Below are 26,508 nucleotides of genomic sequence, written 5' to 3'. Positions count from 1 at the left end.
ATCTACGACTGCAGCACCTACAACTACAGTTGCACCTCTAACAGCTGCACCTACAACTCCTGCAACTACAACTGTAGCACCTACAACAGCAGCACCTACCACTGCAGCACCTACAACTACAGTTGCACCTTCAACAGCTGCACCTACAACTGCTGCACAGACAACAGTTGCACCTACAACAGCAGCAACTACGACTCCTGCACCTACAACAACAGCCGCACCTATGACTGTGGCAACTACAACAACCGCACCTACAACTGCTGCACAAACAACAGTCGCACCTACAACAGCAGCACCTACAACTCCTGCATCTACAACAACAGCAGCACCTACGACTGCAGCAACTACAACTACATCCGCACCTACGACTGTGGCAACTACAACAGCTGCACCTACAACTCCTGCAACTACAACTGTAGCACCTACAACAGCAGCACCTGCGACTGCAGGACCTACAACAACAGTTGCACCTACAACAGCCGCACCTACGACTCCTTCAACTACAACAACTGTAGCACATACAACAGCAGCACCTACAACTCCTGCACCTACAACAACAGCTGCATCTATGACTGTGGCAACTACAACAGCCGCAACTACAACTGCAGCACAGACAACAGTTGCACCTACAACAACAGCACCTACGACTCCTGCACCTACAACAACTGTAGCACCTACAACAGCAGCACCTACGACTGCAGCACCTACAACTACAGTTGCACCTACAACAGCTGCACCTACAACTGCTGCACAGACAACAGTTGCACCTACAACAGCGGCACCTACGACTGCAGCACCTACGACTGCAGCACCTACAACTACAGTTGCACCTACAACAGCAGCACCTACGACTCCTGCACCTACAACAACAGCCGCACCTACGAGTGTGGCAACTACAACAGCCGCACCTACAACTGCTGAACAGACAACAGTTGCACCTACGACAGCAGCACCTACGACTCCTGCACCTACAACAACAGCCGCACCTACGACTGTGGTAACTACAACAGCCGCACCTACAACTGCTGAACAGACAACAGTTGCACCTACAACAACAACACCTACGACTCCTGCACCTACAACAACTGTAGCACCTACAACAGCAGCACCTACGACTGCAGCACCTACAACTACAGTTGCACCTACAACAGCTGCACCTACAACTCCTGCAACTACAACTGTAGCACCTACAACAGCAGCACCTACGACTCCTGAACCTACAACAACTGTAGCACCTACAACAGCAGCACCTACGACTGCAGCACCTACAACTACAGTTGCACCTACAACAGCTGCACCTACAACTCCTGCAACTACAACTGTAGCACCTACAACAGCAGCACCTGCGACTGCAGGACCTACAACAACAGTTGCACCTACAACAGCCGCACCTACGACTCCTTCAACTACAACAACTGTAGCACCTACAACAGCAGCATCTACGACTGCAGCACCTACAACTACAGTTGCACCTCTAACAGCTGCACCTACAACTCCTGCAACTACAACTGTAGCACCTACAACAGCAGCACCTGCGACTCCTGCACCTACAACAACTGTAGCACCTACAACAGCAGCACCTACGACTGCAGCACCTACAACTACAGTTGCACCTTCAACAGCTGCACCTACAACTGCTGCACAGACAACAGTTGCACCTACAACAACAGCACCTACGACTCCTGCACCTACAACAATAGCCGCACCTACAACTGCAGCAGAGACAACGGTTGCACCTCCAACAGCAGCACCTACGACTCCTGCACCTACAACAGCCTCATCTACGACTGTGGCAACTACAACAGCCGCACCTACAACTGCTGCACAGACAACAGTTGCAGGTACAACAGCGGCACCTGCGACTGCAGCACCTACAACCACAGTTGCACCTACAACGGCAGCACCTACGACTGCAGCACCTACAACTACAGTTGCACCTACAACAGCTGCACCTACAACTGCTGCACAGACAACAGTCTTACCTACAACAGCACCTACGACTCCTGCACCTATAACAATAGCCGCACCTACGACTGTGGCAACTACAACAGCCGCACCTACAACTGCTGCACAGACAACAGTTGCACCTACAACAGCGGCACCTACGACTGCAGCACCTACAACCACAGTTGCACCTACGACTCCTGCACCTACAATAACTGTAGCACCTACGACTGCAGCACAGACAACAGTTGCACCTACAACAGCGGCACCTACGACAGCAGCACCTATGACTGCAGCACCTACAACAGCAGCACCTACGACTCCTGCACCTACAACAACAGCCGCACCTACAACAGCCGCACCTACAACTGCTGCAAAGACAACAGTTGCACCTACGACTCCTGCACCTACAACTACAGCTGCATCTATGACTGTGGCAACTACAACAGCCGCATCTACAACTGCAGCACATACAACAGTTGCACCTACAACAGCGTCACCAACGACTGCAGCACCTACAACTACAGTTGCACCTTCAACAGTTGCACCTACAACTGCTGCACAGACAACAGTTGCACCTACAACAGCAGCAACTACGACTCCTGCACCTACAACAACAGCCGCACCTATGACTGTGGCAACTACAACAACCGCACCTACAACTGCTGCACAAACAACAGTCGCACCTACAACAGCAGCACCTACAACTCCTGCATCTACAACAACAGCAGCACCTACGACTGCAGCAACTACAACTACATCCGCACCTACGACTGTGGCAACTACAACAGCCGCACCTACAACTGCTGCACAGACAACAGTTGCACCTACAACAGCAGCACCTACGACTGCAGCACCTACAACAACAGTTGCACCTACGACAGCCGCACCTACGACTCCTTCAACTACAACAACTGTAGCACATAAAACAGCAGCACCTACAACTCCTGCACCTACAACAACAGCTGCATCTATGACTGTGGCAACTACAACAGCCGCAACTACAACTGCAGCACAGACAACAGTTGCACCTACAACAACAGCACCTACGACTCCTGCACCTACAACAACTGTAGCACCTACAACAGCAGCACCTACGACTGCAGCACCTACAACTACAGTTGCACCTACAACAGCTGCACCTACAACTGCTGCACAGACAACAGTTGCACCTACAACAGCGGCACCTACGACTGCAGCACCTACGACTGCAGCACCTACAAATACAGTTGCACCTACAACAGCTGCACCTACAACTCCTGCAACTACAACTGTAGCACCTACAACAGCAGCACCTACGACTCCTGCACCTACAACAACAGCCGCACCTACGAGTGTGGCAACTACAACAGCCGCACCTACAACTGCTGAACAGACAACAGTTGCACCTACGACAGCAGCACCTACGACTCCTGCACCTAAAACAACAGCCGCACCTACGACTGTGGTAACTACAACAGCCACACCTACAACTGATGCACAGACAACAGTTACACATACAACAGCAGCACCTATAACTACTGTACCTACAACAACAGACGTACCTACGACTGTGGCAACTACTACAGCCGCACCTACAACTACTGTACAGACAACAGTTGCACCTACGACAGCAGCACCTACGAATCCTGCACCTACAACAACTGTAGCACCTACAACAGCAGCACATACGACTGCAGCACCTACAACTACAGTTGCACCTTCAACAGCTGCACCTACAACTGCTGCACAGACAACAGTTGCACCTACAACAGCGGCACCTACGACTGCAGCACCTACAACCACAGTTGCACCTACGACTCCTGCACCTACAATAACTGTAGCACCTACAACAGCAGCACCTACGACTGCAGCACAGACAACAGTTGCACCTACAACAGCGGCACCTACGACAGCAGCACCTACGACTGCAGCACCTACAACAGCAGCACCTACGACTCCTGCACCTACAACAACAGCCGCACCTACAACAGCCGCACCTACAACTGCTGCAAAGACAACAGTTGCACCTACAACTCCTGCACCTACAACTACAGCTGCATCTATGACTGTGGCAACTACAACAGCCGCACCTACAACTGCAGCACATACAACAGTTGCACCTACAACAGCGTCACCAACGACTGCAGCACCTACAACCACAGTTGCACCTACAACGGCAGCACCTACTACTCCTGCACCTACAACAACTGTAGCACCTACAACAGAAGCAACTATGACTCCTGCACCTACAACAACAGCCGCACCTACGACTGTGGTAACTACAACAGCCGCACCTACAACTGCTGAACAGACAACAGTTGCACCTACAACAACAGCACCTACGACTCCTGCACCTACAATAACTGTAGCACCTACAACAGCAGCACCTACGACTGCAGCACCTACAACTACAGTTGCACCTCTAACAGCTGCACCTACAACTCCTGCAACTACAACTGTAGCACCTACAACAGCAGCACCTACGACTCCTGAACCTACAACAACTGTAGCACTTACAACAGCAACACCTAAGACTGCAGCACCAACAACTACAGTTGCAACTACAACAGCTGCACCTACAACTGCTGCACAGACAACAGTTGCACCTACAACAGCGGCACCTACGACTGCAGCACCTACGACAGCAGCACCTACAAATACAGTTGCACCTACAACAGCTGCACCTACAACTCCTGCAACTACAACTGTAGCATCTACAACAGCAGCACTTACGACTCCTGCACCTACTACAACAGCCGCACCTACGAGTGTGGCAACTACAACAGCCGCACCTACAACAGCAGAACAGACAACAGTTGCACCTACAACAGCAGCACCTGCGACTGCAGCACCTACAACAACAGCTGCACCTACAACTGTGGCAACTACAACAGCCGCACCTACGAGTGTGGCAACTACAACAGCCGCACCTACAACTACAGAACAGACAACAGTTGCACCTACAACAGCGGCACCTACGACTGCAGCACCTACAAAAACAGTTGCACCTACGACTCCTGCACCTACAACAACTGTAGCACCTACAACAGCAGCACCTACGACTGCAGCACCTACAACTACAGTTGCACCTACAACAGCCGCACCCACAACTGCAGAACACACAACAGTTGCACCTACAACAGCAGCACCTACGACTGCAGCACCTACAACAACAGTTGCACCTACAACAGCTGCACCTACAACTCCTGCAAATACAACAGCAGCACCTACGACTCCTGCACCTACAACAACTGTAGCACCTACAACAGCAGCACATACGACTGCAGCACCTACAACTACAGTTGCACCTACAACAGCTGCACAGACAACAGTTGCACCTACAACAGCGGCACTTACGACTGCAGCACCTACGACTGCAGCACCTACAAATACAGTTGCACCTACAACAGCTGCACCGACAACTCCTGCAACTACAACTGTAGCACCTACAACAGCAGCACCTACGATTCCTGCACCTACAACAACAGCCGCACCTACGAGTGTGGCAACTACAACAGCCGCACCTACAACTGCTGAACAGACAACAGTTGCACCTACGACAGCAGCACCTACGACTCCTGCACCTACAACAACAGCCGCACCTACGACTGTGGTAACTACAACAGCCGCACCTACAACTGATGCACAGACAACAGTTACACATACAACAGCAGCACCTATAACTACTATACCTACAACAACAGACGTATCTACGACTGTGGCAACTACTACAGCCGCACCTACAACTACTGAACAGACAACAGTTGCACCTACGACAGCAGCACCTACGACTCCTGCACCTACAACAACTGTAGCACCTACAACAGCAGCACATACGACTGCAGCACCTACAACTACAGTTGCACCTACAACAGCTGCACCTACAACTCCAGCAACTACAACTGTAGCACCTACAACAGCAGCACCTACGACTCCTGCACCTACAACAACAGCCGCACCTTCAACTGTGGCAACTACAACAGCCGCACCTACGAGTGTGGCAACTACAACAGCCGCACCTACAACAGCAGAACAGACAACAGTTGCACCTACAACAGCAGCACCTGCGACTGCAGCACCTACAACAACAGTTGCACCTACAACAGCCGCACCTACGACTCCTTCAACTACAACAACTGTAGCACCTACAACAGCAGCATCTACGACTGCAGCACCAACAACTACAGTTGCACCTCTAACAGCTGCACCTACAACTCCTGCAACTACAACAACAGCAGCACCTACGACTGCAGCAACTACAACTACATCCGCACCTACGACTGTGGCAACTACAACAGCCGCACTTACAACTGTGGCAAATACAACAGCCGCACCTACAACTGTGGCAACTACAACAGCCGCACCTACGAGTGTGGCAACTACAACAGCCGCACCTACAACAGCAGAACAGACAACAGTTGCACCTACAACAGCCGCACCTACGACTCCATCAACTACAACTGTAGCACCTACAACAGCACCTACGACTCCTGCACCTACAACAACTGTAGCACCTACAACAGCAGCACCTACGACTGCAGCACCTACAAATACAGTTGCACCTACAACAGCTGCACCTACAACTCCTGCAACTACAACTGTAGCATCTACAACAGCAGCACATACGACTCCTGCACCTACAACAACAGCCGCACCTACAACTGTGGCAACTACAACAGCCGCACCTACGAGTGTGGCAACTACAACAGCCGCACCTACAACAGCAGAACAGACAACAGTTGCACCTACAACAGCAGCACCTGCGACTGCAGCACCTACAACAACAGTTGCACCTACAACAGCCGCACCTACGACTCCATCAACTACAACAACTGTAGCACCTACAACAGCATCATCTACGACTGCAGCACCTACAACTACAGTTGCACCTCTAACAGCTGCACCTACAACTCCTGCAACTACAACTGTAGCACCTACAACAGCAGCACCTGCGACTCCTGCACCTACAACAACAGCCGCACCTACAACTGTGGCAACTACAACAGCCGCACCTACGAGTGTGGCAACTACAACAGCCGCACCTACAACTACAGAACAGACAACAGTTGCACCTACAACAGCGGCACCTACGACTGCAGCACCTACAACCACAGTTGCACCTACGACTCCTGCACCTACAACAACTGTAGCACCTACAACAGCAGCACCTACGACTGCAGCACCTACAACTACAGTTGCACCTACAACAGCTGCACCTACAACTGCAGAACACACAACAGTTGCACCTACAACAGCAGCACCTACGACTGCAGCACCTACAACAACAGTTGCACCTACAACAGCTGCACCTACAACTCCTGCAAATACAACAGCAGCACCTACGACTCCTGCACCTACAACAACTGTAGCACCTACAACAGCAGCACATACGACTGCAGCACCTACAACTACAGTTGCACCTACAACAGCTGCACCTACAACTCCTGCAACTACAACTGTAGCACCTACAACAGCAGCACCTACGACTCCTGCACCTACAACAACAGCCGCACCTTCAACTGTGGCAACTACAACAGCCGCACCTACGAGTGTGGCAACTACAACAGCCGCACCTACAACAGCAGAACAGACAACAGTTGCACCTACAACAGCAGCACCTGCGACTGCAGCACCTACAACAACAGTTGCACCTACAACAGCTGTATATACAACTCCTGCAAATACAACAGCAGCACCTACGACTCCTGCACCTACAACAACTGTAGCACCTACAACAGCAGCACATACGACTGCAGCACCTACAACTACAGTTGCACCTACAACAGCTGCACCTACAACTCCTGCAACTACAACTGTAGCACCTACAACAGCAGCACCTACGACTCCTGCACCTACTACAACAGCCGCACCTTCAACTGTGGCAACTACAACAGCCGCACCTACGAGTGTGGCAACTACAACAGCCGCACCTACAACAGCAGAACAGACAACAGTTGCACCTACAACAGCAGCACCTGCGACTGCAGCACCTACAACTACAGTTGCACCTACAACAGCAGCACCTAAGACTCCTTCAACTACAACAACTGTAGCACCTACAACAGCAGCATCTACGACTGCAGCACCTACAACTACAGTTGCACCTCTAACAGCTGCACCTACAACTCCTGCAACTACAACTGTAGCACCTACAACAGCAGCACCTACCACTGCAGCACCTACAACTACAGTTGCACCTTCAACAGCTGCACCTACAACTGCTGCACAGACAACAGTTGCACCTACAACAGCAGCAACTACGACTCCTGCACCTACAACAACAACCGCACCTATGACTGTGGCAACTACAACAACCGCACCTACAACTGCTGCACAAACAACAGTCGCACCTACAACAGCAGCACCTACAACTCCTGCATCTACAACAACAGCAGCACCTACGACTGCAGCAACTACAACTACATCCGCACCTACGACTGTGGCAACTACAACAGCCGCACCTACAACTGCTGCACAGACAACAGTTGCACCTACAACAGCAGCACCTACGACTGCAGCACCTACAACAACAGTTGCACCTACGACAGCCGCACCTACGACTCCTTCAACTACAACAACTGTAGCACTTACAACAGCAGCACCTACAACTCCTGCACCTACAACAACAGCTGCATCTATGACTGTGGCAACTACAACAGCCGCAACTACAACTGCAGCACAGACAACAGTTGCACCTACAACAACAGCACCTACGACTCCTGCACCTACAACAACTGTAGCACCTACAACAGCAGCACCTACGACTGCAGCACCTACAACTACAGTTGCACCTACAACAGCTGCACCTACAACTGCTGCACAGACAACAGTTGCACCTACAACAGCGGCACCTACGACTGCAGCACCTACGACTGCAGCACCTACAACTACAGTTGCACCTACAACAGCAGCACCTACGACTCCTGCACCTACAACAACAGCCGCACCTACGAGTGTGGCAACTACAATAGCCGCACCTACAACTGCTGAACAGACAACTGTTGCACCTACGACAGCAGCACCTACGACTCCTGCACCTACAACAACAGCCGCACCTACGACTGTGGTAACTACAACAGCCGCACCTACAACTGATGCACAGACAACAGTTACACATACAACAGCAGCACCTATAACTACTGTACCTACAACAACAGACGTACCTACGACTGTGGCAACTACTACAGCCGCACCTACAACTACTGTACAGACAACAGTTGCACCTACGACAGCAGCACCTACGACTCCTGCACCTACAACAACTGTAGCACCTACAACAGCAGCACATACGACTGCAGCACCTACAACTACAGTTGCACCTTCCACAGCTGCACCTACAACTGCTGCACAGACAACAGTTGCACCTACAACAGCGGCACCTACGACTGCAGCACCTACAACCACAGTTGCACCTACGACTCCTGCACCTACAATGACTGTAGCACCTACAACAGCAGCATCTACGACTGCAGCACAGACAACAGTTGCACCTACAACAGCGGCACCTACGACAGCAGCACCTACGACTGCAGCACCTACAACAGCAGCACCTACGACTCCTGCACCTACAACAACAGCCGCACCTACAACAGCCGCACCTACAACTGCTGCAAAGACAACAGTTGCACCTACAACTCCTGCACCTACAACTACAGCTGCATCTATGACTGTGGCAACTACAACAGCCGCACCTACAACTGCAGCACATACAACAGTTGCACCTACAACAGCGTCACCAACGACTGCAGCACCTACAACCACAGTTGCACCTACAACGGCAGCACCTACTACTCCTGCACCTACAACAACTGTAGCACCTACAACAGAAGCAACTATGACTCCTGCACCTACAACAACAGCCGCACCTACGACTGTGGTAACTACAACAGCCGCACCTACAACTGCTGAACAGACAACAGTTGCACCTACAACAACAGCACCTACGACTCCTGCACCTACAATAACTGTAGCACCTACAACAGCAGCACCTACGACTGCAGCACCTACAACTACAGTTGCACCTCTAACAGCTGCACCTACAACTCCTGCAACTACAACTGTAGCACCTACAACAGCAGCACCTACGACTCCTGAACCTACAACAACTGTAGCACTTACAACAGCAACACCTAAGACTGCAGCACCAACAACTACAGTTGCAACCACAACAGCTGCACCTACAACTGCTGCACAGACAACAGTTGCACCTACAACAGCGGCACCTACGACTGCAGCACCTACGACAGCAGCACCTACAAATACAGTTGCACCTACAACAGCTGCACCTACAACTCCTGCAACTACAACTATAGCATCTACAACAGCAGCACTTACGACTCCTGCACCTACAACAACAGCCGCACCTACAACTGTGGCAACTACAACAGCCGCACCTACGAGTGTGGCAACTACAACAGCCGCACCTACAACAGCAGAACAGACAACAGTTGCACCTACAACAGCGGCACCTACGACTGCAGCACCTACAACAACAGTTGAACCTACGACTCCTGCACCTACAACAACTGTAGCACCTACAACAGCAGCACCTACGACTGCAGCACCTACAACTACAGTTGCACCTACAACAGCCGCACCTACAACTGCAGAACACACAACAGTTGCACCTACAACAGCAGCACCTACGACTGCAGCACCTACAACAACAGTTGCACCTACAACAGCTGCACCTACAACTCCTGCAAATACAACAGCAGCACCTACGACTCCTGCACCTACAACAACTGTAGCACCTACAACAGCAGCACATACGACTGCAGCACCTACAACTACAGTTGCACCTACAACAGCTGCACCTACAACTCCTGCAACTACAACTGTAGCACCTACAACAGCAGCACCTACGACTCCTGCACCTACAACAACAGCCACACCTTCAACTGTGGCAACTACAACAGCCGCACCTACGAGTGTGGCAACTACAACAGCCGCACCTACAACAGCAGAACAGACAACAGTTGCACCTACAACAGCAGCACCTGCGACTGCAGCACCTACAACTACAGTTGCACCTACAACAGCTGCACCTACGACTCCTTCAACTACAACAACTGTAGCACCTACAACAGCAGCATCTACGACTGCAGCACCTACAACTACAGTTGCACCTCTAACAGCTGCACCTACAACTCCTGCAACTACAACTGTAGCACCTACAACAGCAGCACCTACCACTGCAGCACCTACAACTACAGTTGCACCTTCAACAGCTGCACCTACAACTGCTGCACAGACAACAGTTGCACCTACAACAGCAGCAACTACGACTCCTGCACCTACAACAACAGCCGCACCTATGACTGTGGCAACTACAACAACCGCACCTACAACTGCTGCACAAACAACAGTCGCACATACACCAGCAGCACCTACAACTCCTGCATCTACAACAACAGCAGCACCTACGACTGCAGCAACTACAACTACATCCGCACCTACGACTGTGGCAACTACAACAGCCGCACCCACAACTGCTGCACAGACAACAGTTGCACCTACAACAGCAGCACCTACGACTGCAGCACCTACAACAACAGTTGCACCTACGACAGCCGCATCTACGACTCCTTCAACTACAACAACTGTAGCACATACAACAGCAGCACCTACAACTCCTGCACCTACAACAACAGCTGCATCTATGACTGTGGCAACTACAACAGCCGCAACTACAACTGCAGCACAGACAACAGTTGCACCTACAACAACAGCACCTACGACTCCTGCACCTACAACAACTGTAGCACCTGCAACAGCAGCACCTACGACTGCAGCACCTACAACTACAGTTGCACCTACAACAGCTGCACCTACAACTGCTGCACAGACAACAGTTGCACCTACAACAGCGGCACCTACGACTGCAGCACCTACGACTGCAGCACCTACAAATACAGTTGCACCTACAACAGCTGCACCTACAACTCCTGCAACTACAACTGTAGCACCTACAACAGCAGCACCTACGACTCCTGCACCTACAACAACAGCCGCACCTACGAGTGTGGCAACTACAACAGCCGCACCTACAACTGCTGAACAGACAACAGTTGCACCTACGACAGCAGCACCTACGACTCCTGCACCTACAACAACAGCCGCACCTACGACTGTGGTAACTACAACAGCCGCACCTACAACTGATGCACAGACAACAGTTACACATACAACAGCAGCACCTATAACTACTATACCTACAACAACAGACGTATCTACGACTGTGGCAACTACTACAGCCGCACCTACAACTACTGAACAGACAACAGTTGCACCTACGACAGCAGCACCTACGACTCCTGCACCTACAACAACTGTAGCACCTACAACAGCAGCACATACGACTGCAGCACCTACAACTACAGTTGCACCTACAACAGCTGCACCTACAACTCCAGCAACTACAACTGTAGCACCTACAACAGCAGCACCTTCGACTCCTGCACCTACAACAACAGCCGCACCTTCAACTGTGGCAACTACAACAGCCGCACCTACGAGTGTGGCAACTACAACAGCCGCACCTACAACAGCAGAACAGACAACAGTTGCACCTACAACAGCAGCACCTGCGACTGCAGCACCTACAACAACAGTTGCACCTACAACAGCCGCACCTACGACTCCTTCAACTACAACAACTGTAGCACCTACAACAGCAGCATCTACGACTGCAGCACCTACAACTACAGTTGCACCTCTAACAGCTGCACCTACAACTCCTGCAACTACAACTGTAGCACCTACAACAGCAGCACCTACGACTGTAGCACCTACAACTACAGTTGCACCTTCAACAGCTGCACCTACAACTGCTGCACAGACAACAGTTGCACCTACAACAGAGGCACCTACGACTGCAGCACCTACAACCACAGTTGCACCTACGACTCCTGCACCTACAATAACTGTAGCACCTACAACAGCAGCACCTACGACTGCAGCACAGACAACAGTTGCACCTACAACAGCGGCACCTACGACAGCAGCACCTACGACTGCAGCACCTACAACAGCAGCACCTACGACTCCTGCACCTACAACAACAGCCGCACCTACAACAGCCGCACCTACAACTGCTGCAAAGACAACAGTTGCACCTACGACTCCTGCACCTACAACTACAGCTGCATCTATGACTGTGGCAACTACAACAGCCGCACCTACAACTGCAGCACATACAACAGTTGCACCTACAACAGCGTCACCAACGACTGCAGCACCTACAACCACAGTTGCACCTACAACGGCAGCACCTACTACTCCTGCACCTACAACAACTGTAGCACCTACAACAGAAGCAACTATGACTCCTGCACCTACAACAACAGCCGCACCTACGACTGTGGTAACTACAACAGCCGCACCTACAACTGCTGAACAGACAACAGTTGCACCTACAACAACAGCACCTACGACTCCTGCACCTACAACAACTGTAGCACCTACAACAGCAGCACCTACGACTGCAGCACCTACAACTACAGTTGCACCTACAACAGCTGCACCTACAACTCCTGCAACTACAACTGTAACACCTACAACAGCAGCACCTACGACTCCTGAACCTACAACAACTGTAGCACTTACAACAGCAACACCTAAGACTGCAGCACCAACAACTACAGTTGCAACGACAACAGCTGCACCTACAACTGCTGCACAGACAACAGTTGCACCTACAACAGCGGCACCTACGACTGCAGCACCTACGACTGCAGCACCTACAAATACAGTTGCACCTACAACAGCTGCACCTACAACTCCTGCAACTACAACTGTAGCATCTACAACAGCAGCACTTACGACTCCTGCACCTACAACAACAGCCGCACCTACAACTGTGTCAACTACAACAGCCGCACCTACGAGTGTGGCAACTACAACAGCAGAACCTACAACAGCAGAACAGACAACAGTTGCACCTACAACAGCAGCACCTGCGACTGCAGCACCTACAACAACAGTTGCACCTACAACAGCCGCACCTACGACTCCATCAACTACAACAACTGTAGCACCTACAACAGCATCATCTACGACTGCAGCACCTACAACTACAGTTGCACCTCTAACAGCAGCACCTACAACTGTGGCAACTACAACAGCCGCACCTACAACTGCTGCACAAACAACAGTTGCACCTACGACTCCTGCACCAACAAAAACAGCTGCACCTATGACTGTGGCAACTACAACAGCCGCACCTACAACTGCAGCCCATACAACAGTTGCACCTACAACAACGGCACCTACGACTGCAGCACCTACAACTACAGTTGCACCTACAACAGCTGCACCTACGACTCCTGTACCTACAACAAAAGCCCCACCTACGACTGTGGCAACTACAACAGCCGCACCTACAACTGCAGCACAGACAACGGCTGCACCTACAACAGCAGCACCTACGACTCCTGCACCTACAACAACTGTAGCACCTACAACAGCAGCACCTACGACTGCAGCACCTACAACTACAGTTGCACTTACCACAGCAGCACCTACGACTCCTGCACCTACAACAACTGTAGCACCTACGACTGCAGCACCTACGACTCCTGCACCTACAACAGCCGCACCTACAACTGCTGCACAGACAACAGTTGCACCTACAACAGCAGCACCTACGACTGCAGCACTCACAACCACAGTTGCACCTACAACGGCAGCACCTACGACTCCTGCACCTATGACTCCTGCACCTACAACAACTGTAGCACCTACAACAGCAGCACCTACGACTGCAGCACCTACAACTACAGTTGCACCTACAACGGCAGCACCTACGACTCCTGCACCTACAACAACTATAGCACCTACAACAGCAGCACCTACGACTGCAGCACCTACGACTCCGGCACCTACAACAGCTGCACCTGCAACTGCTGCACAGACAACAGTTGCACCTACAACAGCAGCACCTACGACTGCAGCATCTACAACTCCAGCCGCACCTACGACTGTGGCAACTACAACATCCACACCTACAACTCCTGCAACTACAACTGTAGCACCTACAACAGCAGCACCTACGACTCCTGTACCTACAACAACAGCAGCACCTACAACTGTGGCAACTACAACAGCCGCACCTACAACTGCTGCACAAACAACAGTTGCACCTACGACTCCTGCACCAACAAAAACAGCTGCACCTATGACTGTGGCAACTCCAACAGCCGCACCTACAACTGCAGCACATACAACAGTTGCACCTACAACAGCGGCACCTACAACTACAGTTGCACCTACAACAGCTGCACCTACGACTCCTGTACCTAAAACAACAGCCCCACCTACGACTGTGGCAACTACAACAGCCGCACGTACAACTGCAGCACAGACAACGGTTGCACCTACAACAGCATCACCTACGACTGCAGCAACTACAACTACAGCCGCACCTAAGACTGTGGCAACTACAACAGCCGCACCTACAACTGCTGCACAGACAACAGTTGCACCTACAACAGCAGCACCTACGACTCCTGCACCTAAAACAACAGCCGTACCTACGACTGTGGCAACTACAACAGCCGCACCTACAACTACTGAACAGACAACAGTTGCACCTACGACAGCAGCACCTACGACTCCTGCACCTACAACAACTGTAGCACCTACAACAGCAGCACCTACGACTGCAGCACCTACAACTACAGTTGCACCTACCACAGCTGCACCTACAACTCCTGCAACTACAACTGTAGCAACTACAACAGCAGCACCTACGACTCCTGCACCTACAACAACAGCCGCACCTACAACTGTGGCAACTACAACAGCCGCACCTACGAGTGTGGCAACTTCAACAGCAGCACCTACAACAGCAGAACAGACAACAGTTGCACCTACAACAGCAGCACCTACGACTGCAGCACCTACAACAACAGTTGCACCTACAACAGCCGCACCTACGACTCCTTCAACTACAACAACTGTAGCACCTACAACAGCAGCATCTACGACTGCAGCACCTACAACTACAGTTGCACCTCTAACAGCTGCACCTACAACTCCTGCAACTACAACTGTAGCACCTACAACAGCAGCACCTACGACTCCTGCACCTACAACAACTGTAGCACCTACAACAGCAGCACCTACGACTGCAGCACCTACAACTACAGTTGCACCTACAACTGCTGCACAGACAACAGTTGCACCTACGACTCCTGCACCTACAACTACAGTTGCACCTACAACTGCAGCACAGACAACAGTTGCACCTACAACAGCGGCACCTACGACTTCAGCACCTAAGACTGCAGCACCTACAACTACAGTTGCACCTACAACAGCTGCACCTACAACTCCTGCAACTACAACTGTAGCACCTACAACAGCAGCACCTACGACTCCTGCACCTACAACAACAGCCGCACCTACAACTGTGGCAACTACAATAGCCGCACCTACGAGTGTGGCAACTACAACAGCCGCACCTACAACTGCAGAACAGACAACAGTTGCACCTACAACAGCAGCACCTACGACTGCAGCACCTACAACAACAGTTGCACCTACAACAGCCACACCTACGACTCCTTCAACGACAACAACTGTAGCACCTACAACAGCAGCACCTACGACTCCTGCACCGACAACAACAGCCGTACCTACGACTGTGGTAACTACAACAGCCGCACCTACAACTGCTGAACAGACAACAGTTTCACCTACGACTGTAGCACTTACAACCACAGTTGCACCTATAACCGCAGCATCTACGACTCCTGCACCTACAACTGTAGCACCTACAAAAGCAGCACCTACAACTGCAGCACCTTCGACTGCAGCACCTACAACTAGAGTTGCACCTACAACGGCTGCACCTACGACTCCTGCAAGTACAACAACAGTAGCACCTACAACAGCAGCACCTACGACTCCTGCACCTACAACAACAGCCGCACCTACGACTGTGGCAACTACAACAGCTGCACCTACAACTGCTGCACAGACAACAGTTGCACCTACAACAGCGGCACCTACGACTGCAGCACCTACAACCACAGTTTCACCTACAACAGCAGCACCTACGACTGCAGCACTTACAACCACAGTTGCACCTACAACGGCAGCACCTACGACTCCTGCACCTACGACTCCTGCACCTACAACAACTGTAGCACCTACAACAGCAGCACCTACGACTGCAGCACCTACAACAACAGTTGCACCTACAACGGCAGCACCTACGACTCCTGCACCTACAACAACTATAGCACCTACAACAGCAGCACCTACGACTCCTGCACCTACAACAGCTGCACCTGCAACTGCTGCACAGACAACAGTTGCACCTACAACAGCAGCACCTACGATTGCAGAATCTACAACTACAGCCGCACCTACGACTGTGGCAACTACAACAGCCGCACCTACAACTGCTGCACAGACAACAGTTGCACCCACAACAGCAGCACCTACGACTGCAGCACTTACAACCACAGTTGCACCTACAACGGCAGCACCTACGACTCCTGCACCTACAACAACTGTAGCACCTACAACAGCAGCACCTACGACTGCAGCACCTACAACAACAGTTGCACCTACAACGGCAGCACCTACGACTCCTGCACCTACAACAACTATAGCACCTACAACAGCAGCACCTACGACTGCAGCACCTACGACTCCTGCACCTACAACAGCTGCACCTGCAACTGCTGCACAGACAACAGTTGCACCTACAACAGCAGCACCTACGATTGCAGAATCTACAACTACAGCCGCACCTACGACTGTGGCAACTACAACAGCCGCACCTACAACTGCTGCACAGACAACAGTTGCACCTACAACAGCAGCACCTACGACTGCAGCACATACAACAACAGTTGCACCTACAACAGCCGCACCTACGACTCCTTCAACTACAACAACTGTAGCACCTACAACAGCAGCACCTACAACTCCTGCACCTACAACAACAGCTGCATCTATGACTGTGGCAACTACAACAGCCACACCTACAACTGCAGCACAGACAACAGTTGCACCTACAACAACAGCACCTACGACTCCTGCACCTACAACAACTGTAGCACCTACAACAGCAGCACCTACGACTGCAGCACCTACAACTACAGTTGCACCTACAACAGCTGCACCTACAACTCCTGCAACTACAACTGCTGCACCTACAACAGCAGCACCTACGACTCCTGCACCTACAACAACAGCCGCACCTACGAGTGTGGCAACTACAACAGCCGCACCTACAACTGCGGAACAGACAACAGTTGCACCTACAACAGCAGCACCTACAACTGCAGCACCTACAACAACAGTTGCATTTACAACAGCCGCACCTACGACTACTTCAACGACAACAACTGTAGCACCTACAACAGCAGCTCCAACGACTCCTGCACCGACAACAACAGCCGTACATACGACTGTGGTAACTACAACAGCCGCACCTACAACTGCTGAGCAGACAACATTTGCCCCTACGACAGCAGCACCTACGACTCCTGTACCTACAACAACAGCCGTACCTACGACTGTGGCAACTACTACAGCCGCACCTACAACTTCTGAACAGACAACAGTTGCACCTACGACAGCAGCACCTACGACTCCTGCACCTACAACAACTGTAGCACCTACAACAGCAGCACCTACGACTGCAGCACCTACAACTACAGTTGCACCTACCACAGCTGCACCTACAACTCCTGCAACTACAACTGTAGCAACTACAACAGCAGCACCTACGACTCCTGCACCTACAACAACAGCCGCACCTACAACTGTGGCAACTACAACAGCCGCACCTACGAGTGTGGCAACTACAACAGCCGCACCTACAATAGCAGAACAGACAACAGTTGCACCTACAACAGCAGCACCTACGACTGCAGCACCTACAACAATAGTTGCACCTACAACAGCCGCACCTACGACTCCTTCAACTACAACAACTGTAGCACCTACAACAGCAGCATCTACGACTGCAGCACCTACAACTACAGTTGCACCTCTAACAGCTGCACCTACAACTCCTGCAACTACAACTGTAGCACCTACAACAGCAGCACCTACGACTCCTGCACCTACAACAACTGTAGCACCTACAACAGCAGCACCTACGACTGCAGCACCTACAACTACAGTTGCACCTACAACTGCTGCACAGACAACAGTTGCACCTACGACTCCTGCACCTACAACTACAGTTGCACCTACAACTGCAGCACAGACAACAGTTGCACTTACAACAGCGGCACCTACGACTTCAGCACCTACGACTGCAGCACCTACAACTACAGTTGCACCTACAACAGCTGCACCTACAACTCCTGCAACTACAACTGTAGCACCTACAACAGCAGCACCTACGACTCCTGCACCTACAACAACAGCCGCACCTACAACTGTGGCAACTACAATAGCCGCACCTACGAGTGTGGCAACTACAACAGCCGCACCTACAACTGCAGAACAGACAACAGTTGCACCTACAACAGCAGCACCTACGACTGCAGCACCTACAACAACAGTTGCACCTACAACAGCCACACCTACGACTCCTTCAACGACAACAACTGTAGCACCTACAACAGCAGCACCTACGACTCCTGCACCGACAACAACAGCCGTACCTACGACTGTGGTAACTACAACAGCCGCACCCACAACTGCTGAACAGACAACAGTTGCACCTACGACTGCAGCACTTACAACCACAGTTGCACCTATAACCGCAGCATCTACGACTCCTGCACCTACAACTGTAGCACCTACAAAAGCAGCACCTACAACTGCAGCACCTTCGACTGCAGCACCTACAACTAGAGTTGGACCTACAACGGCTGCACCTACGACTCCTGCAAGTACAACAACAGTAGCACCTACAACAGCAGCACCTACGACTCCTGCACCTACAACAACAGCCGCACCTACGACTGTGGCAACTACAACAGCCGCACCTACAACTGCTGCACAGACAACAGTTGCACCTACAACAGCGGCACCTACGACTGCAGCACCTACAACCACAGTTGCACCTACAACAGCAGCACCTACGACTGCAGCACTTACAACCACAGTTGCACCTACAACGGCAGCACCTACGACTCCTGCACCTACGACTCCTGCACCTACAACAACTGTAGCACCTACAACAGCAGCACCTACGACTGCAGCACCTACAACTACAGTTGCACCTACAACGGCAGCACCTACGACTCCTGCACCTACAACAACTATAGCACCTACAACAGCAGCACCTACGACTGCAGCACCTATGACTCCTGCACCTACAACAGCTGCACCTGCAACTGCTGCACAGACAACAGTTGCACCTACAACAGCAGCACCTACGATTGCAGCATCTACAACTACAGCCGCACCTACGACTGTGGCAACTACAACAGCCGCACCTACAACTGCTGCACAGACAACAGTTGCACCTACAACAGCAGCACCTACGACTGCAACACTTACAACCACAGTTGCACCTACAACGGCAGCACCTACGACTCCTGCACCTACGACTCCTGCACCTACAACAACTGTAGCACCTACAACAGCAGCACCTACGACTGCAGCACCTACAACTACAGTTGCACCTACAACAGCAGCACCTACGACTGCAGCATCTACAACTACAGCCGCACCTACGACTGTGGCAACTACAACAGCCGCACCTACAACTGCAGCACAGACAACAGTTGCACCTTCAAAAGCGGCACCTACGACTGCAGCACCTACAACCACAGTTGCACCTACCACGGCAGCACCTACGACTCCTGCACCTACAACAACTGTAGCACCTACAACAGCAGCACCTACGACTGCAGCACCTACAACTACAGTTGCACCTACAACAGCTGCACCTACGACTCCTGCACCTTCAACAACTGTAGCACCTACAACAGCAGCACCTACGACTGCAGCATCTACAACTACAGTTGCACCTACAACAGCTGCACCTACAACTCCTGCAACTACAACAACTATAGCACCTACAACAGCAGCACCTACGACTCCTGCACCTACAACAACAGCCGCACCTACAATTGCAGCACAGACAACAGTTGCACCTACAACAACAGCACCTTCGACTCCTGCACTTAAAACAAAAGCCGCACCTACGACTGTGACAAATACAACAGACGCCCCTACGACTTCAGAAATCAAATCAACTGTTGCATTCACATTAACAGACGTGACTTTCAGATCTTTGCAATCCACATTTACTCTTTATTTGAAGACAAAATCATCTCGAGCTTTCAACAACCGAGCTACAATGATAATGAAACAGGTAAGTCTCACACTTCAAAATAAAACCAGCTGGTTCAACTACTGAATTATTTAATTACAGAGCTGAAGCAACCAATCAAAGGACTGAAAACTTACTTGAGAGTATTTATACTTGATATAACAAAATCACGTATTCAAATTTCCAGAAGGAATTAATGAAGGAGACATTAAGGGGAACAACAAACTGAATGGCCCTCCGCTCAATCCTTCCGGAAAGCGTGAACCAGCAATTGCAAAACCGCAGCTCACATTACTGCAGACTCACTCGTGTGTCGGAAAACTACATGACCTCAACCAAACATAAAAGCGCTCTCTGTAGAGCCAGTATTTGATTTGTCCTTTCTGGTCTACTGTATAAACACTCAGGTGCAACAAGGCAAACTCCGGGGGGAGGATCCATTCCCTATATATTCATGAAGGGCTCATTCTAAGCCAACAAATACAAATTCTTAGATTTTTAGTGTCAGCTGATTTTAGACGAAACTCATTAAACATAGTTATGCATGTTTTACTTCATTTATACTGATAGATCCCCCGCAAACCTACACACTGGTCATTTAAATACAACTTTATTTCTGTTGCTTCAGCTTGATCCAGTGTTCAAAAACAGATACGGTTCGTCCTATCGCTCCATGGAAGTGGTGCGATTCAGGTATTATGTTGAGAGATACAGTTTTACAATTGTTACAATTCAGGGTTAGTGGCTTAAATCTAACACATCAAACTTTTTCAAACTTTTCAATTTTTTGTTTCTCCTTTTGCAGACCAGGATCAGTCATCAACCATTTGGAGCTTATCTTTAACATGACATCTACTCCTAATAAAACTGAGATTAGAGAAGTATTGATCGAAGCAGCTCCAAACGTCACCGGCTTTGACATTGAAACCAGCTCAATCACTGTGAATGTCTCATGTAAGCAATAATGAGTGCTACTTGATCAAAAATGTCCAAAGTTGCACAAATGTTTGTCAAACTAATGATTTGTTTCACTGCCGCACCTACGACTGCAGCACTTACAACAGCAGCACCTAGGACTGCATCACCTACGACTGCAGCAGCTACAAGAGCTGCAACTACAACAGCAGCACCTACGACTGCAGCACCTACAACAGCTGCAACTACGACCTTAGCTACTGCAGCTGTAGCAGCACCAGCTACTACGACAGCTTCAAGTGGAAGTCATAAGATCAGTCTCATCACCGCATCCTGCCTTGTAGTGTTGTCATGGCTACTGTAGGTGCCAAATGTTTCCATCAATTGCCTTTCCTCTATTTGTACACTCGGTGGCGCTGTTCTTGGGTCCTGTGCTCACCTTTATAAGCAATTAGGTAATTAATTAATTGCCATCAGATGTTGGACCCCGGAAAGGGAAAGGGTTTTGACCGCTGTCGCGGTAAGAGTGAGTTTGCTCCACTGCACACAAAAGAGTATGTGTACCACTGCACGACCGAATAAACTAATATTCATACCAAGTGAACGTGTCGGTGAATTATGTTTGCAATCAAAAGGTGAACACGGAGGTAATCGAGGCTGACAGAACAGCGCGTCAGACAGATCGATCCGGAAGAAAACAGCACCTCAGTAGCCCAAGTAATGGACCGGGCTCCTTTTAATAGCTACTGTTTAGCCAACAATAGCATTAGTGCCGATTTCCATTTGACTTGACATCAATACATGAATGCAATCACTGGTATGAAAAATGATTTTGTTGTCAGTAAAAATCCAAGATTATTCTAGTAGAAGTCTTTTACAGCTTTGGATAAACTTACTATCAAATTTGCAATAAGTGGACACATTAATGAAAGAGTATGTCTGTCTAACTAAACATGTTTCTGTGTGGGAATGTCCAGGATCATGGACCGGATGAAATGACATAGCCAACTTTAAGCACCAGGTCTATTTGATACATCACTACAATAATAAGCTAAACAACATAATCGGAAACCCTGGGATGTCGTAAAATGATTGCACAATTAATAATAAAATTACTTTTGCTTCCCTTAGCACTGAGCTTTAGCAATATTTAACATAATGACAGTTACTAATGCTGTCTTGTTTAATACTGAATTGTAAGTCGCTTTGGATAAAAGCGTCTGCTAAATGATCGTAATGTAATGTAAAAACAGCAGTGGCAGGCAAGCGGCAGGCAACCTTAAGCTTGTTTGCCAAACAAGTAAAACTAGCCATGCTGGAAATCACTTTCACCCTTGTTTGAAGGAAGTTATATCAAAGGTAATGGTATACATACATGTCAAAATAATGCACTGTCAATTTTCATATTTATAGAAAGTGTATTTATGTAATCACGCACAGCTGTATTCTGTGAAATTATTTTTAGTTTGTACAATTTCTGTCAGAACATTTACAATAATCAAAATACACAATCTTTGAGGAATTGAAATTGTCTCTTGTGTGTTTTTTTGTGGCAAGCAACACTAGCTCTAAAAGTTGCTACATCTCACAAGAAAGTCACCAAGTCGCCACCACTGACAGCCCCTCCCTTCAGGCCTTCCTCAAAAGTCACTTCACCAAAATTAGCATTATGAACGCAAACATAATGAACGTAAACAACAAACATGGTGATTGTTAGTACTCTCAGCTGTCAAGCTAGCAGCTTGTGGAAGACTCTGGTGACGAGCCGTTTACATAATGGCTCTCACCAAAAAGAAGCATTTTAAAATACAGTTATGTTGAAAAAGACGTAATGCTGCCACAGTAAGCATAATCTTTAGCATAAATGTTCTTAGAAACTTGACATTTACTCATTAAATGCAACATTCTCCTTTTTTGAGTTTACAAATAAGTGATCAATAATAAGTAATCGTCATTGAGAAATTTTACTTTAACATGAAGTCTTTATGAGCTGCTCAGTTAGTAAAGTTGACAATGAAAGAAAAGTTTAATTTCACTGGAGTAAAACTCTAGCATTAACCCTTTCATTACTACACAGTCAGAATAATGTCTTGTAAAATTATCAGTACACTGATCTTATTTAGTCTATTCAAACATGGAAAAATAATCAATTGATCAAGAAAAGAATAGTTAATCAATAGTTTTTAATAAATTAATCAGTAGAGCTTAGCTGAGACCCTACAGCTACACCTGCCTGTGTTAGCGTTAATAGCTACTGATACCAGGAACTAGTTATTTTGTTGCACTTTGGTCCCTCTTAAAAATGTGTCTCCATTTTTTTTCTTTGTCTACTCTTTGTAATTTTGTCTAGAAGAGTAACTTAAGATGGTTGATATTGATGTGTCATGTTTGAACAATGAACACAAACCAGCTAGCACATTAGGCTACACCTGACATTACAAAATCTAACCAGAAGTTATATTATTTACATCCAGCAAAAACATCATTCAATATTCAATATTTAATTCGATGAAAACTAGTTTGTGAAAGTATAAGTTTAAAAAGTTACTCTGAGAAAATTTTCAAATAAATATATCAGAAACAGGAAGAGACATTTGTGGGCATTGTGAAGGCCTAAATGAACTTGCATAATAAACTAACAGTGTGTTTTCTTTAAGAATTTTACAACAAATATATATCGAGTAAACATGTGTTGTAAAAACTGTGATTGGCGTTAATTAATATCTCCTAAATAAATAATAGTAACCTTTACATAATAATTTTTTTTGCGCTACTGAAAAGTTGACAAACATGCCAACTTTACTACGCTGCAACTTGATTTAAGTCATAATTAAGCTAACGTTAGTGGGTTTTTGTTAAGCTACTGTAACTATAATAAAAATGTTAATCTTTTAATCTTGACCTGCCAAAGATAGTTTAACTTAGTTTCAGGACAGTCACTTAACTTTATGAAAGCTTAAAATAAGGATAATTTATTTTGATATCAAATTCAACACGTTCATCACAGTAAAATATTGTAAAACAACTTCTCGCCTGTGAAATGCTGATCCCTGCTGCTTGGTTTTGACATTTCTTTCATTATGACATCCAAAAGCAGCACAAAAGTCACATTTTATTCTATTTGAATGGGTCAGAACCCGCTGCAAGATGGCGGCAGCGGCATCTACTGTAGGTTACGAAACGTTAGCATGCTGTTTGTCTCCCTTTACAGTTAATGCAGGAATGATTTTTAATGTACCAAGCCTGCTAACGTTAGCCAACAAAATGAGACTATCAGTAGGCCTATATAATCAGTGTTGACATAAACATTAGTTAAACCAAAAGATATTTTGAAAATGATAGTTGCATCAACAAAAGGGATGTGAAGCTAAATAATTGATTGTCAGTAATTAAAGGCGCATTAGCACTTTAACACTGTTTCTGGCAATAAAGCACTATCAACCAAAGTTAAATGTTTTTAAACGAATGGCCGTTCCTGCAGTTAACTGCTTACAGTTGTTATGTTCAAAAGTTTCTCAAACAGAGGAGAAGGCCACAGAGGAGAAGAAGCAGCCCCCCCTGCTGTCTTTGTTCCACCAGCAAGCAGGGCAGGAATCAGCAGGTCCAGGTCAAAATCAAAATTATTTGATATTTAACAGAAGCTAAAACAGGTACAAGCCGAATCACACTATTAATAACAAAATGTATGTATATATATCATGAAAGTGAGGCCCAATCCGGGCCACACCACAGACTGGTATGTCTGCCCCATGGTCAATAGGAGGTCTGCCAATCTCCGGAGAAACACAGTTCTTTGTCTCCCAAGAGTCTCTGTAAAGTGTCATATTACACTTTCGTCACCACATCGATCAGCCCAGTGATCGGCTGAAAGCTGATCAGCTCCTTCTGTCCTGTGACCAGTTGATCTGTGGGTCAGACGCATGCCCCAACTTCTACCCCCCTCCTGGGAGGCAGCTTCTGTACCTCTCTGTCCCAGCTCCAACTGCATGCATTACCTTATATGTTAGTGACATGAGGCCTCCTCTCTCACAGACACATGATATATTCAGCAAATCCTCTTCTGGTTTAAACTTCAACAAGTAAACATTTTGTAACACATAATATTCATCACTAGAAGCGCTTTTAACATATTTTTCTCACAAATTCCCCCCTAACTCACTATTTATAGTGAGTTTACTAAATCTATGGAAAGACAATCCCTCTTCGTAGCAAGCTTGCATGGGTATCTCTACCGCTGAGGCCTTTATTTCACTTAATGGTCCGAGGGTACCTTTCCCTAACTAAACACTTATATCTATCAATGGTTCAATTTCTTCTTCATCAACTACTTGTAACTGGTAGCTGCGCCTACGGTGTATAGATAGATACTGAATTGTAAGTCGCTTTGGATAAAAGCGTCTGCTAAATGA

The 26,508-nt window shown here is 48.8% G+C and overlaps 1 protein-coding gene across 1 annotated transcript in view; it reads left to right on the top strand.

Moving 5' to 3' along the window:
• LOC137874819 (salivary glue protein Sgs-3-like) overlaps positions 1 to 17,851 on the top strand; it is a gene marked incomplete at both ends in the record, with an annotated part of 40,758 nt that extends 22,907 nt beyond the window's left edge. The window contains one exon of the mRNA XM_068713788.1: positions 17,213 to 17,851. Within this exon, the coding sequence (XP_068569889.1) occupies positions 17,213 to 17,851 (639 nt within the window). The remainder of the gene's footprint in view (positions 1 to 17,212) is intronic.
• Positions 17,852 to 26,508: the final 8,657 nt, after the last annotated feature.

The sequence above is a fragment of the Cebidichthys violaceus genome, unplaced genomic scaffold (assembly GCF_023349555.1).
Source record: "Cebidichthys violaceus isolate CVI_PGR_0920_01 unplaced genomic scaffold, fCebVio1.0.p SCAF_19, whole genome shotgun sequence".
In the NCBI taxonomy this organism is placed as follows: domain Eukaryota; kingdom Metazoa; phylum Chordata; class Actinopteri; order Perciformes; family Stichaeidae; genus Cebidichthys; species Cebidichthys violaceus.
Note: the sequence above shows the minus strand (reverse complement) of the source record. Positions and strands in the feature narration are given on the sequence as shown.